Source organism: Lagopus muta, chromosome 12 (genome assembly GCF_023343835.1).
Source record: "Lagopus muta isolate bLagMut1 chromosome 12, bLagMut1 primary, whole genome shotgun sequence".
Lineage (NCBI taxonomy): Eukaryota > Metazoa > Chordata > Aves > Galliformes > Phasianidae > Lagopus > Lagopus muta.
In genome coordinates this window covers 1026410-1038861 of record NC_064444.1, presented here as the reverse complement: position 1 = coordinate 1038861, position 12452 = coordinate 1026410, and the positions used below count along the sequence as shown (strand labels likewise).

The 12452-nt window shown below is 63.9% G+C and overlaps 3 protein-coding genes across 7 annotated transcripts; 2 read left to right on the top strand and 1 right to left on the bottom strand.

Moving 5' to 3' along the window:
- Nucleotides 1–784: 784 nt before the first annotated feature.
- HAS3 (hyaluronan synthase 3) lies at nt 785–4536 on the top strand. 3 transcript variants are annotated; one of them, XM_048958882.1, is made up of 4 exons: nt 785–1011; nt 2388–3008; nt 3414–3515; nt 3593–4536. In XM_048958882.1, the coding sequence occupies exons 2-4, from the start codon at nt 2388–2390 to the stop codon at nt 4514–4516; spliced, it is 1647 nt and encodes a 548-aa protein (XP_048814839.1). In that variant the 5' UTR covers nt 785–1011; the 3' UTR covers nt 4517–4536. The 3 variants fall into 3 exon arrangements, with proteins under 3 accessions (XP_048814839.1, XP_048814838.1, XP_048814840.1); XM_048958881.1 differs by lacking the exon at nt 785–1011 and adding an exon at nt 1794–1852; XM_048958883.1 differs by lacking the exons at nt 785–1011; nt 3414–3515 and adding an exon at nt 1794–1852.
- Nucleotides 4537–4552: 16 nt separating this feature from the next.
- On the bottom strand, nt 4553–7509 carry CHTF8 (chromosome transmission fidelity factor 8). 3 transcript variants are annotated; one of them, XM_048958886.1, is made up of 4 exons: nt 7289–7323; nt 6816–6865; nt 6624–6741; nt 4553–6545 (listed from the first exon to the last, which is right to left on the bottom strand). In XM_048958886.1, exons 2-4 carry the CDS (start codon nt 6836–6838, stop codon nt 6348–6350), a joined length of 339 nt encoding a protein of 112 aa, XP_048814843.1. In that variant the 5' UTR covers nt 6839–6865; nt 7289–7323; the 3' UTR covers nt 4553–6347. The 3 variants fall into 3 exon arrangements, with proteins under 3 accessions (XP_048814843.1, XP_048814842.1, XP_048814841.1); XM_048958885.1 differs by lacking the exon at nt 7289–7323 and adding an exon at nt 7402–7509 and having other exon boundaries at nt 4554–6545; XM_048958884.1 differs by lacking the exon at nt 7289–7323 and adding an exon at nt 7372–7444 and having other exon boundaries at nt 4556–6545.
- UTP4 (UTP4 small subunit processome component) lies at nt 7424–12266 on the top strand. The gene is made up of 16 exons (XM_048958880.1): nt 7424–7685; nt 8118–8309; nt 8390–8474; nt 8585–8674; nt 8918–9129; nt 9221–9392; nt 9542–9633; nt 9941–10037; nt 10375–10439; nt 10553–10675; nt 10795–10954; nt 11152–11258; nt 11374–11469; nt 11568–11753; nt 11898–12008; nt 12115–12266. Exons 1-16 carry the CDS (start codon nt 7527–7529, stop codon nt 12229–12231), a joined length of 2064 nt encoding a protein of 687 aa, XP_048814837.1. The 5' UTR covers nt 7424–7526; the 3' UTR covers nt 12232–12266.
- Nucleotides 12267–12452: the final 186 nt, after the last annotated feature.

The window sequence follows — 12452 nt, the reverse complement described above, 5'->3', positions numbered from 1 at the left end:
GCCCTGGTGCCATCTAAGCTGTGAGACACATGGAGAGCCCCTGGGTACTGGGGGATTTGGGGTGTCAGGCCCCTGGAGTGGCCAGGGGTGTTCAGCCTTTCAGCCCCTGGGGTTCCTGTGGGCATCAAGAGGCATTTATGGGCCAAGGAAAGAGATATCTGGAAGCAGCAGCCGAATCAGATTCAAAATGTAATTTTATCCATATTTGAGTGATTTTCCCAGGAGAAAATAAGGAAATGGAGATGGTATTGCCAACCTCCTGTACCCCACCAGCACTGGAGCCCTTCTGCCTATTTGACAGCGCTGTGGACCTGCACTGGAGCTCCTCTGTGCTCAGGGGGCTGCAGGCCCTCACAGTAAACCACTTTTTGGGGGCATTCCAGCACTGGAGTCATCCCTCTCCCTCTTTCAGGGCAGCCCCCAGGGGTACCCCAGCAAGGGGGACATCCCAACCCTGCAGCATCACTGCGCATCCTGAGCAGAGTGGGTGAACAGGGCAGGGGGCTGCAGGATCACAGCAGGGTATCCGGGGGTCTGGCACCCTGTGGCAAACCAGCGTTCAGCCACCCCCAGCCAGGGCTGCACAGTGCTGCTGCACCACAGCCCCGCAAGGTTGGGGTACCGGGCTGCATCCCCACCCCCAGCAAAGCCACCAGCGCCGTGCTGTGCCGTGCCGTGCTGGGTGTGTGTGTGTGGCCAGGAGCGCATTGTCCTCGTTGGCGGACCGGCGCTCCTCTGCGCTGTCACCGCCGCCAGCCGCTGCCGGCGTTGGGCTGCGGGCGCACGCCGGGATGCAGCCGTACCGGCTGTGCTTTGCCAGGGCCTGGAGCGGACGGCCAGAGGAAGGGTTTGAATGAGAAGTCTGTATTAATGCAGCTCCCTGGGCGTCTGACTGCAATTCTGCCGCTGCGAACAAGGAGATTTCTGTGCCGGAGGAGGAGGAAATTTTATTTATACCTTGGGAAGCACTCGTGCGGGGAGAGCACCCGGGAGCTGCGATCACACTGAAAGGTAACGGGGCCGCAGCGTAACCCCAGCGCTGGGCACCTGCAGCGGGGCGCGGTGTGCACCCTCCTGTCCCCGTCCCTTCCCTGCAGTGCCGGGACACCCCGTGCCCCAGCAGCAGGGACACAGATGCGACCGTTTGGTGCCACGTGGGAGCCCGACAGCAGTGCGGGGGTCCCAGCTCGTCCCACTGTGCGCGGGGGACCCCCGGGGTCCGCCCAGGGAGTGTCCCCTTGGAGGGCGGCACCGAGCCCTGCACCCAGCCTGGGAGGAACCCAAAAGTGCGGGATCTGAGCCCAAAGAGGAAAGGCTGCGGCTCGGCGGGGTCCATTCCGGGGCTGGCGGTGCCTTGCCGTCCGCCTGGCACGGGGACATCGCGTGTGATGGGCGCAGGTCTCCCGTTCTTGAGGGGGCACGGGGACAGAATGACAGCACGAGGTGTCCCCGTGTGTCCCCGGGAGGCGGTGGCTGATGGCTACGGAGGGGACGCGGGGAGGTGGGGAGGGTCCTGGAGGATGGCACGGGGCTGGTAGATCCGTGTCCCCGGGCTTCCCAGCTGTCCCCGGCTGACGGGTGGGGACGGACCCGGCGCCCGGTGCATCCCGCAGTGCGGGGCCGGTGCCGGGCGGGTCCCGGGGGCTGCGGGCGGGGCCGGGGGTGGTGCCGGGGGTGCTGGTGCCGGGGGTGTCGGTCCCGGTGCCGGGCGGAGACCCCGCGGGCTGCGGGCGGTGCCGGCCCCGCCGCGGTATAAAGCGGCCGCGCGGGCCGGGCCGGGCGCACAGCGGCGGCGGCGGCGGCCGGGGCGAGCGGCACCACCGGCACCGGTACCCGCACCGGTAGCAGCACGGTGAGTCCCGGTACGGTCCCTCCCCTCCTCCTTCCTCCCTCCCTCCCAGCCCCGCCGGTGCCAGCCCGGGGCTCCTCCGCCCCCGCGGCTCTGCAGGACCGCCCGCGGCCCCCCCACAGCGCGGAGCGGCACCGGGGGCCGCGGGGCGGGGAAGGACCGGGAGCGGCGGGGCGCTGCGGAGCCCCCGGGAAGCGCTTCCCGCCCCCGCCCCCTCCCTCAGCCCCGGACTCCCCCGGCCCCGCGGCGCAGTCCCCGTCCCGCAGTTGGGGTCGAGGACCAGGGAGGGGCCGAGCCGGGTCCCGCAGTACGAGGACCGGGGGTCCCGGGGCTGTTCCTGCCCCCCGGGGTCAGCCCGCTGCCCGTTGTTCCCGTGCCCTTCCCTGTCCTCCAGCCCAGCCCCGCAGGGCTGCGGGTGGGGAAATCCCAACTGCGTGGGGATGAGGTTCACGTGGGCTGGGAGACCACCCAGTCACTGTGCCTGCATCGCGCTGCCCCCTGGGTGGTGGCCGTGCCCTGACTGTCCCATCCCACCCAGATGCCAGTGAGCCTCTCCACGGCGCTGCGTGTCGTCGGGACCAGCCTCTTCGCGCTGGCGGTGCTGGGGGGCATCCTGGCCGCCTATGTCACCGGGTACCAGTTCATCCACACGGAGAAGCATTACCTCTCCTTTGGGCTCTACGGGGCCATCCTGGGGCTGCACCTCTTCATCCAGAGCCTTTTTGCTTTCCTGGAGCACCGACGCATGAGGGCTGAGGGACAGCCGGTGCGGTTGGGCCGCTCCGTGGCCCTCTGCATCGCCGCCTACCAGGAGGATCCCGATTACCTGAAGAAGTGCCTGCACTCCGTCAAACGCATCGCCTTCCCCGACCTCAAAGTGGTGATGGTGGTGGACGGCAACGGCCCGGATGACACCTACATGCTGGACATCTTCCACGATGTGATGGGCTCCGAGCGCGTGGGCAGCTACGTCTGGAGGAGTAACTTCCACGCACGGGGCGAGGGCGAAACAGAGGCTGGGCTGCAGGAAGGGCTGGCCCATGTGCAGGCTCTGGTGCGCGGCACCACGTACTCCTGCATCCTGCAGAAGTGGGGCGGGAAGCGCGAGGTGATGTACACGGCCTTCCGGGCGCTCGGAGACTCCGTGGACTACATCCAGGTGGATGTGGGGTCCAGGCGGGTGGGGGGGGGGCACGCAGGGTGATCTGGGGACTCACGGGGTGCGGCGCCGCGTGGGAGAGCTCAGTGTTGCTTCCTTGGTGCATCCCCTGCTGCGTGCCGGTGTCACCCAGGGGACACCGTGCAGCACCGCATGGGGCCCGGACCCCCATGCATGGGTTGGGGTCAGCCGGGGTGTCCGACCGCGATGCCATTGACCAGAACTGGGTGTCCTGGGGCAGCGGTGTCCGGCACTGCGGAGCGCTCCGCTCCCCTCACCGCCCGCTGCTCTGTGGGCTCTGCCTCGTCTCGCCGGCCGTGGCTCAGGCTTGCCCGGCTGGGGCTGGGCCGTCTGCCGGGCGCGTGTGGGCGGCGGAGCGGGGCTCGACGTTGCCTCTGCCCCCAGGTGTGTGACTCAGACACGGTGCTGGACCCCGCCTGCACCGCCGAGATGCTCCGCATCCTGGAGGCCGACCCCCGCGTCGGTGGCGTTGGTGGCGATGTCCAGGTATGGCGGTGGGACAGAGAGGGGGCGCACGGGGCGCCGCTCTTGCATTGGTGGCACTGACCCCATCTCCTCCGCAGATCCTGAACAAGTACGACTCGTGGATCTCCTTCCTGAGCAGCGTGCGGTACTGGATGGCCTTCAACGTGGAGCGTGCCTGCCAGTCCTACTTCGGCTGCGTGCAGTGCATCAGCGGCCCGCTGGGCATGTACCGCAACGCGCTGCTGCAGCAGTTCCTGGAGGACTGGTACCACCAGACCTTCCTGGGCACCAAGTGCAGCTTTGGGGACGACCGGCATCTCACCAACCGCGTGCTCAGCCTGGGCTACCAGACCAAGTACACGGCACGCTCCCGCTGCCTGACAGAGACGCCGACACGCTACCTGCGCTGGCTCAACCAACAGACCCGCTGGAGCAAGTCCTACTTCCGTGAGTGGCTCTACAACGCGCTGTGGTTCCACAAGCACCACCTCTGGATGACCTACGAGTCGGTGGTGACCGGCTTCTTCCCCTTCTTCCTCATCGCCACCGTCATCCAGCTCTTCTACCGCGGGCGCATCTGGAACATCCTCCTCTTCCTGCTGACGGTGCAGCTGGTGGGCATCATCAAGGCCACCTACGCCTGCTTCCTGCGTGGCAGCGCTGAGATGATCTTCGTCTCGCTCTACGCCCTGCTCTACATGTCCAGCCTGCTGCCCGCCAAGATGTTTGCCATCGCCACCATCAACAAATCGGGCTGGGGCACGTCGGGCCGCCGCACCATCGTGGTCAACTTTGTGGGGCTGCTGCCGGTGTCGGTGTGGGCGGCCGTGCTGCTGGGCGGCCTGGCCTACACAGCCTACAGCCAGGACCTGCTCAGCGACACCGAGGTTGCCTTCCTCGTCTCGGGTGCCGTCCTCTACGCCTGCTATTGGGTGGCCCTGCTGACGCTCTACTTGGCCATGGTGGCGCGGCGCTGCGGGAAGCGGCAGGAGCAGTGCGGGTTGGTCTTTGCCGAGGTGTGAGGACGCCGTGGGTCCCCTCGCGGTTGGCGCTGACCCACCGGTGGCCACCCGGCTGCTGCTCCCTGCGTGCGGCAGCGCTGAGCGCACCCCAAGGTCAGCATTTGTGATCAAGTCTTGCTTTTTTTTTTTTTTTTAATTGCGGTTGTTTTCTTTTTTTCCTTTTTAATTATTTTTAATTTTTTTTGTTGTTGTTTTCTGTAAAACTCAGCCCCGAGGGTGCTAGCGGCCGCGCCGGGGCTGTCTGGAGCTGTGCTTGGCACAGCCTTGGTGCTGCAGGGTCCTTCCTTGTGCCACGCTGAGCATTTCGCTGCCTTGGTGCGAGGGCACAGCGGGAGCTCCGCTGGTTGGGCTCCCCCTGCCCTGCTGGGCCCCATCCTTTGGTGCTTTCCTGGGACCCCCGATGTCCCCCCCGTGGCACTGTGGAGGATGGACCCCACGTGTCCAGCCAGGTGCTGAGCTGTGATGCTCAATGCTGCTGGAGTTGCTGCGCCCCAGGATTTTTTCCCCACCATCCCTGTGCAGCCCCTGCATGGGTGGGAGCCGGCTGCAGGCTCAGCCCCCTCTCTGCCATGATTTAGGGACAGAAATTGGATTTCATCCCAACGTTGGCACCACGTCGCTCAGGTGCTGTGCCAATGCCAGGCACCGCTGGCTGGTGCTGCCAGCTGGGCCCACCCACGGGGGCTCAGCATCCCCTGCTCTGTCTCCACGGAGCTCTGAATGTCCCCAAAAGCCACCCACCCCCATCCCCATGGCTGTGTATGTGCGGGCATGTACCCACAGCTCCCTCCAACTCCATTCTGGGGATCTGGCTGCCCCAGGAGGGCAGCTCCTCTGTTGTGCTTTGCCAAAGAGCATGTGGAGGGGGCACTGGCACCCCATTTTTGTGCCCGCAGCCTGGGCAGAAGCAGAAAAACCCGGGCCGTGGGTCAGCTGAAGCATGGGTTGCTGATGGTCCGGCCAGCCCACGGCACCATAAAGAAGCCAACCACGTCCCGGCTTCCTGCCAGCTGCCTTCTCCACCGCCCCTCCTCTGCCCCCTAGCTCTGGAAGCGAGGAGGGAACCTGGCATCCGTCTAGACAGCGGGGAGGCGCTGGGTTTTAGGTCTGGGCATGCAGAGGAGGGCGGGGAGAGCCAGTTCCCAGCCTTTTCCTGCCCACTGTGTCCCCCTGGGTATTTACCCACGGCCATCTCCCCTGGGCCCTCTTTTCAGGGCTAAAACCTTTGTACAAGTCAGGCTTTTTATTTAAGATGGGATTTTTTAGGAGACTTTTGTAGCTCTTTTCGTATTTACACTTTATTGCTGATTGTTTGTAAATCTATTTATTTTTTAACTCCTATTTTTTTCATATTTTGAGAGGTCTGTTTTTTATATCCTGGTGGATTTGACACAATAAAGACTTGCACAGAGAAAACATGGTGTGTCATCCCTGCTCCCCCTGCCTGACTCCATGTGGGCTCCCAGTCTGGGGAGACTCGAGGGGGGAAGGTGCTAAAACAGAAGTGATAGACCCTGTCTGCAGCTCTGCTGGCTGCAGGAGTGACTTTAGAAGGGAACATGAGGAGGCAGCCAGCTTGAGAGTGTGCCCAAGCCATACCTGGCACAGGCAGGAGGATGGGCAGAGCTGGCAGCACGATGCGCATGGCTGCAGAGCTGAGTTCTGGTGCTTGGGCAGTGCTGGTGGCACGTCATGTGCAGCCCCCATTAGGGGCACAGCCTGGCCCTGCAGGATGCCCCTTGCCTAAGATGGGCGCTGTGTTCATGCCGCAGCTGTCCTTGGCAGCGTCACAAAGGAAAAGCATTGCTCCCATGGCAGCAGGTCTGTGTCCTCACACCTTCTTGGGCACGTTGGTGATGATGGGCTTGGGCCGTGTTTTGAAGAGCAGCTTGGTCTTGATGAGGGCGGTAACAGCGTAGCGCGTCCCTGCAGGGTCGGCTGCCTGCTTCATCAGGACAGCAAAGGGCTTCTCCAGCTGCACCACCTTCCCATAGAGGATGTGGTGACCCACGATGAGCACGGGGATGCCCTGCGAGGGAGGAGTGGGGTGAGGACGGCCCTGTGGGCATCGCCGCCCCACAGCCCGGGCTCACAGAGCGCTGCTCACCTCCCGTGTGTAGTGCAGGTCTCCCAGCAGACTCCCAGGCAGCGCACCGCCACCACGCGGCTCCACCTCTCCCTGCAGCTCCACCAGCACCCAGCGCTCCAGGCTGCCTGCACCAGCACTGCCAGGGAGAGGAGTGGTGTCGCCCACCGGGCACAGGGCACCCGAGCGTGGCAGGCCCAGGCCCTCACTCACCTGGAGATGATGAGCTGCACCATAATGTGGGCTCTGCAGAGCTGCTGTCACTGCAAAGGGATGGGATGGGAAGAGCCCTCAGGCTGCTGCATGATACTGGGACCCCCATCTCCTCAAACCCATGCCCTGAACCGTCCCACGTCCCCTGTGCCATGATCCTTTCCTATGTCCCAATGAATCTACTAAGCCAACGTTCCCATACCAACTCCATTCAAAGCCCCACTATACTCAGCTGCCCCCTGTGCCTTGCTTTGCCCCCATAACCCCACACCCCACCAAACCCTCAGCGCCCCGAGCACCATACCTCCCATCATATCCAGCTGCTCCCTATGCCTTGATGCCTTCCCCATGCTCTAAATTCCTCCCCATGCCCACACCCCACCGAATCCTCTACGCCCAGAGCCCTGTACCCCAAAATCGCACCGCCCCCCCGTGCCTCCTGGAGTCCCGTGTCCCATTCACACCCCCAGCACCTTCCCGTGCCCCCCCGTGCGCGCAGCCCTTTGCCCGCCCCGCTGTTCCGTCCCGGCTGGGTGCCGCCCGCCTCGCTCCGCACCCCCGGCTCCGCTCCCACCGCCCGGCACACCCGAATCTCCCGCCGTTCTGCTCTGCCCTTCCGCTTCCAGGTACTGGGGATCATTTCCGCTTCCGGGAGCGCGGCGCCGCACGTGGGGCCCGGCAGGGCGGAGCGGAGCGGGGCCGGGAGCCGCGATGGGGGAGTTTGAGGTGCACCGCGTCCGGTTCTTCGAGCTGGTGCCCGCCGGCGTGCGCTGCATGGCCTACCGGCACCGCGGCTGCCGCCTGGCGCTCGCCCGCACCGACGGCGCCGTCGAGGTGTACAACTTCGCCGCTAATTACTACATGGAGAAGGTGGGCGGGGAATGCGGGGAGAACGGGGAGGACCAGGCCGGGTGGTGGTGGTGGGGAGTCTGGGTGGGAAGGCAGGAGGTGGGAGCGGGGCTGGGTGATGGAAGGGAGACGGAGGGAGAGCGGGGAGAACTGGGCTGGGGGCTGAGGGTAACGAAGGGGAGAACTGGGCGGGGTGATAGATGGGAAACCGGGGGTGAATGGTGGGGATGGTGAGTGGAGGCTGATGGTGGAGGACCGGTGGGGGAACCTGGTCATGTGACAGTGTGGAACCGGGGGTTATTGAGAAGAGCACGGCTGGAGTGTTAACAGGAACTCGGGAGGAACTGGTGTGGGGTGACAGGGGAGAAGCAGCAGGGAACCAGGGGCCACGGGGTTGGGGGCGGTGGGGATACGGGTGGAACAGAGCCGTGGTGATGGGGCCTGCTTCCCTAGGCCATCCCCGGGCACCAGGCACGCTCAGTGGAAGCGCTGTGCTGGGCAGCAGGGGAGCGGCTCTTTGGGGCCGGCCTGAGTGGGGACATCACTGAGTATGACCTGGAGCGGCTGCACCCGGCCCGCGCTGTCGATGGCTTCGGGGGACCCATCTGGAGCATGGCTGCCAACAACGATGGCACACGGCTGGCGGTGAGCAGCAGGGATGGGGCTCACAATGGCAGAGGAGCTGCCACCCCCAGGAGCTGATCCTTACACCCCCCAATCCCTAGATTGGCTGTGAGGACGGCTCGGTGAAGCTCTTCCAGGTGGTGCCTGGTGGTGTTCAGTTTGAGAAGAACCTGGACCGGCAGAAAGGTGAGTGCTGGGGGCTCTGCAGGGCCATCCTCTTGTCTATTCCTTGTGCCATTCTGGTCACCGAGAGGTTGCTGTGCCCTGGAGCACACCTGGAGCTTCCATCTCTACAGGACGTGTGCTGTGCCTCTCCTGGCATCCCTCGGGGACCCACCTGGCAGCTGGCTCCATCAACTTCATCCGTGTGCTTGATGTCCGCTCAGGTAATGAACTGCCCCAGACTGGGGCATCGCTCCTTGGAGCAGCCTTCAGGGGGAGCCTGCGGTGTCCCGTGTCCTGGGGCACCATCAGCAGCCACAAGTCTATGCTTTGGGATGTCTGCCTGGCACTGCCACAGCTCCCAGCCTGGGAGTCCTGCAGCGCACAGGACACAGGGAAAGGACAAAGTGAGGAGCCTGAGGTCATCCCACTCTCTCCCCATCTTGAACAACCCTTCCCTACCTCAGGCCGAACAGCCCAGAGGATCATGGTGAACTATCATATGCCAAAGTCCAAGAAGCGCGAGTGCGTCGTGTGGAGCATCGCCTTCCTGTCGAGTGGCACCGTCGTCAGCTCAGATTCATTTGGGAGAGTGCAGTTTTGGGACTGGGAGCGAGGGACTCTGCAGGACTCCCACACTGTCAGCACCTCAGCTGCACTCTCGCTGGCTGTGTCAGAGGTGAGGTCACCCTGGGCCGGGACAGCAGTGCCAGCACCCAGGTGGTATCCATCGCTGTGCCCTGTGATCAGCAGCCCTCTCTTTCTCCCAGGAAGAGGACAGCATTGTGGTGGGCACCTCGGCGGGGGCCACTTACCAGTTCCAGCTGCTGCCAGTGAAGGCAGGCGGCCAGGAGAAGCGCTGGGTGAAGACGAAGCCATTCCAACATCACACCCACGACGTGCGAGCTGTGGTGCACACCCCGACAGCTCTCATCTCTGGAGGTGAGGGCTGTGTGGGGAAGCTCCATGGGTGTTCCCCCTTCCCTCCCGTCCCCCCCCTCCCCCTCTTCTCTTCCCTCCCCCCCCTTCCTCCCTTCCCCCCTCTCCCCCCGCTCCAATAGTTGCTTGTATGAGCTCCACTTGGTTTCCAGGCCTGGATGCCCAGCTGGTGATCCGCCCGCTCATGGAGAAGGTACAGAAGAAGGGCTACGACACAGCGCTGAGGAAATTCACCCTTCCCCATGTGAGTGTGGCTCTAAGCAGGGTCTTGTGGTGGCTCCTGGGGCCATGAGGTGAGCTCTGTGGGAGCAGCCAGGCTCTGCCTGCCCCGCTGGGTCCCCTCCTGGCCCTGGCACGCCTGTGGGCTCCTGTGATGCAGTGAGATGGAGAGTAGAGTTGATGAGCCTGTCCTACTGGTCCTGCTGCGGCTCCTGGTTCTCATCCCATAGAACTTGAGCTGTTGCTTGCTGGCAGCCCAAGCCATTGCAGCTTTGGACCAACCCTTTCTGCCAGGCTGTGGTCCATGATAATGTGCCCGTTTCTGCCTGCAGCGACGCATTGTCTCCTGTGCCAGGAAAGCCCGGCTCCTCCTCTTCCAGTTCTCCCAGCACCTGGAGCTCTGGAGACTTGGCTCTACTAATAAAACTGGTACGTCTGCCGGTGTCTGTTGGGTACAGACCTCTGAGTTTAACTCCAGGGCAGTGTCTGGAGGACTACAGGGCGCAGTCTGCCAGGGCAGTGGAGGAATGGTGCAGCCCAGCTTTGCTTATGGCTGTGTTGCCCAGTGCTGTGCAGGACCGTGGTGCTGCTGGCAACATACTCTTCTTGCTGAGCTGGGTGGTGCCCTGAGGAACTTAGCCTCAAGGCGGCCAGGGAAGGGTCTGGATCCATCCTGGTGTCTGGCATCACGCCCTCTGGGTCCCCTGCTATTCTCACCAGGGCCTGCATAGTTTCTGTTGTTACTGATGTTTGTCTGTCATTCCAGGAAAGGATGGAGAGGTCCTTCCCGTGAGCCGCATGCCGGAGCACCTCCTGCAGCTCAATAGCAAGGTAAGACTGAACTGGAGTTGGCACCTGTGCTTGGCAGCTTTGCTTCCTCCAATGGCCAAGTTGCGAGTGCCAGGGTGCTCTGCGGACCCCACTCAGCACCTCCACATCTCCAGGGTCCTGAGCACATCTGCTGCAGCTGCGTCTCACCCTGTGGCAGCTGGATTGCCTACAGCACTGCGTCTCGCTTCCACCTCTACCGTGTGCAGCATGAGGGTGACAGCATCAGCGTCAAGAAGGTGAGGGCTGGGGGGTCTCGCGGGGAGCTGGGGCTGCTGGTGGCACAGTGTGTGGGTCAGCAGCAGTGGGGCTGCTTGTCAGCAGTGTGACTGCCAGTGCTGCCTTCTCCACCTGCAAGGTCCCTGGCGTGCCCAAGCTGCTGCTCCCGGCCTACCAGCTGCAGTGTGCTTCCGACTCAGGCAGACTCTTCATCGCCTCTGACAGAGGCTCTGTCCATGTGGTGCAGCTGTTGGAACTGGGAGGCTGCAAACACCTGCACACGCTGCGCCCACCCGCAGGTAGGGAGCAGGCACTGTGGCCCCTGTGGGCACACGGCTGAGGGTGCTGCCCTAGATCTGGAACACCTTGGAGTAGTTTAAGGCATCTGAGAGCATGGGGGTGAAGATGGAGAGCATTTCTGGGTACTTGTTTGTCCTGACTGTGACTGTGTAGCATTTTCTTGTGTCTGTGTAGCAATTGTGTGTGTGTTGTTCAGGGACCCGGGAAGCTGTCTACCTGCTGGCAGTGAGTGCTGATGGGAACTGGCTGGCTGCGGTCAGCGGGGACTGGGAGGTGCATGTCTACAGCCTGAAACACTTCAAGGTACAGGCAGGGCTCTGTGTGGGGCCCTCTGCGGTGTCCCTGGAGCTGGGCATTGGGGGAGGTACCGGCGGGTGGCTGAGGACACGTGGGGCAGTGTTGTCCTTCTGCCTTTCAGCACCACTGCACGGTGCCCACCTACAGCTGCGCGGTGACAGCCCTCGCCATCCACCCAGCAACCAACAACCTTTTTATCTCCTACTCGGACCAGCAGGTGGGAGCTGTGCCTGCGGCAGCCGCGTGCTGCTTGGGATCGGCTGTGTGTTGGCATTGGGCTCATGATGGGGACCCACCTTCTCTCCTGTGCCACAGCTCTTTGAGTTCAGCATCCCTGAGAAGCAGTACACGGCCTGGAGCCGCGCGGTGCAGAACAGCGGGCTGCACAGGCTCTGGCTGGAGAGGGACTCGCCCATCACCCACATCGCCTTCAACCCGAAGAACACCTCGCAGGTCCTGCTGCACGATGTCTACATGCTGTGTGTCCTTGACAAGTCCCTGGTGAGCTGAGAAGGGCACTGCTGGAGCTTCACAGGGGTTGCTTGTGCTGGTTCAAAGGGAAGGGCGGGTGGTGTGCGGCACTTCAGGGGGTGGGCACAGGGTTTGGTGCCCAAGCTGCAGCACTGACACAGGCCGTGCCCGCAGCCCCTGCCCGACAACAACGCCCTGCTGATGAACCAGAGCACCCTGAAGCAGCTCTCGGAGCCCGCCCGGCGCCGGCAGCTTCACGCCTTCAAGATCTGCAAGAAGTTCCAGGTGGGCGGCGCGGTCCCTGCGTGCATCTCATACCCGGGAGCGCCCTTGGCACCGCTGCCCTCGGTGCTCTGTCGCGTTCCCTGCGCTCACACCGTTGTGCCCGCAGCCGCTGCTGTTTGCGGACCTTCTGGACGAGCGCTGCCTGGTGACGGTGGAGCGGCCCGCCGTGGACATCAACGCGGAGCTTCCGCCGCCCGTGCAGCAGAAGAAGTTCGGCACTTAGCGCCGGCCGCCTCAATAAACGCGCTGTTCTCACGCCGCGGTCCCGCGCCTCGTCCTTACCGGAGCACCGAACCCCCGCCTCCCCCGCCCCCAGTCCGCGGCGCGCTGCCCCGCCGCCGCCTCCCGCCCTCGCCAATCGGAACGCTGGAAGGGCCCCTCGCCCCGCCCCTCGCGAGGCGCACAGCCAATAGCCTCTCGCCATGCGGGCGTGGGGCGTGTCCT

Coding starts and splice junctions, on each gene's coding strand:
- HAS3 (XM_048958882.1), top strand. CDS start 2,388: ATGCCAGTGAGCCTCTCCACGGCGCTGCGTGTCGTCGGGACCAGCCTC. Junction 3,009..3,413: donor ACTCCGTGGACTACATCCAG/GTGGATGTGGGG, acceptor CTCTGCCCCCAG/GTGTGTGACTCAGACACGGT. Junction 3,516..3,592: donor GCGTTGGTGGCGATGTCCAG/GTATGGCGGTGG, acceptor TCTCCTCCGCAG/ATCCTGAACAAGTACGACTC.
- CHTF8 (XM_048958885.1), bottom strand. CDS start 6,838: ATGGTGCAGCTCATCATCTCCAG. Junction 6,742..6,815: donor GTGCAGCTCATCATCTCCAG/GTGAGTGAGGGC, acceptor TCTCCCTGGCAG/TGCTGGTGCAGGCAGCCTGG. Junction 6,546..6,623: donor ACCTGCACTACACACGGGAG/GTGAGCAGCGCT, acceptor CCTCCCTCGCAG/GGCATCCCCGTGCTCATCGT.
- UTP4 (XM_048958880.1), top strand. CDS start 7,527: ATGGGGGAGTTTGAGGTGCACCGCGTCCGGTTCTTCGAGCTGGTGCCC. Junction 10,038..10,374: donor TGGCTCTACTAATAAAACTG/GTACGTCTGCCG, acceptor CTGTCATTCCAG/GAAAGGATGGAGAGGTCCTT. Junction 11,470..11,567: donor TCTCCTACTCGGACCAGCAG/GTGGGAGCTGTG, acceptor CCTGTGCCACAG/CTCTTTGAGTTCAGCATCCC.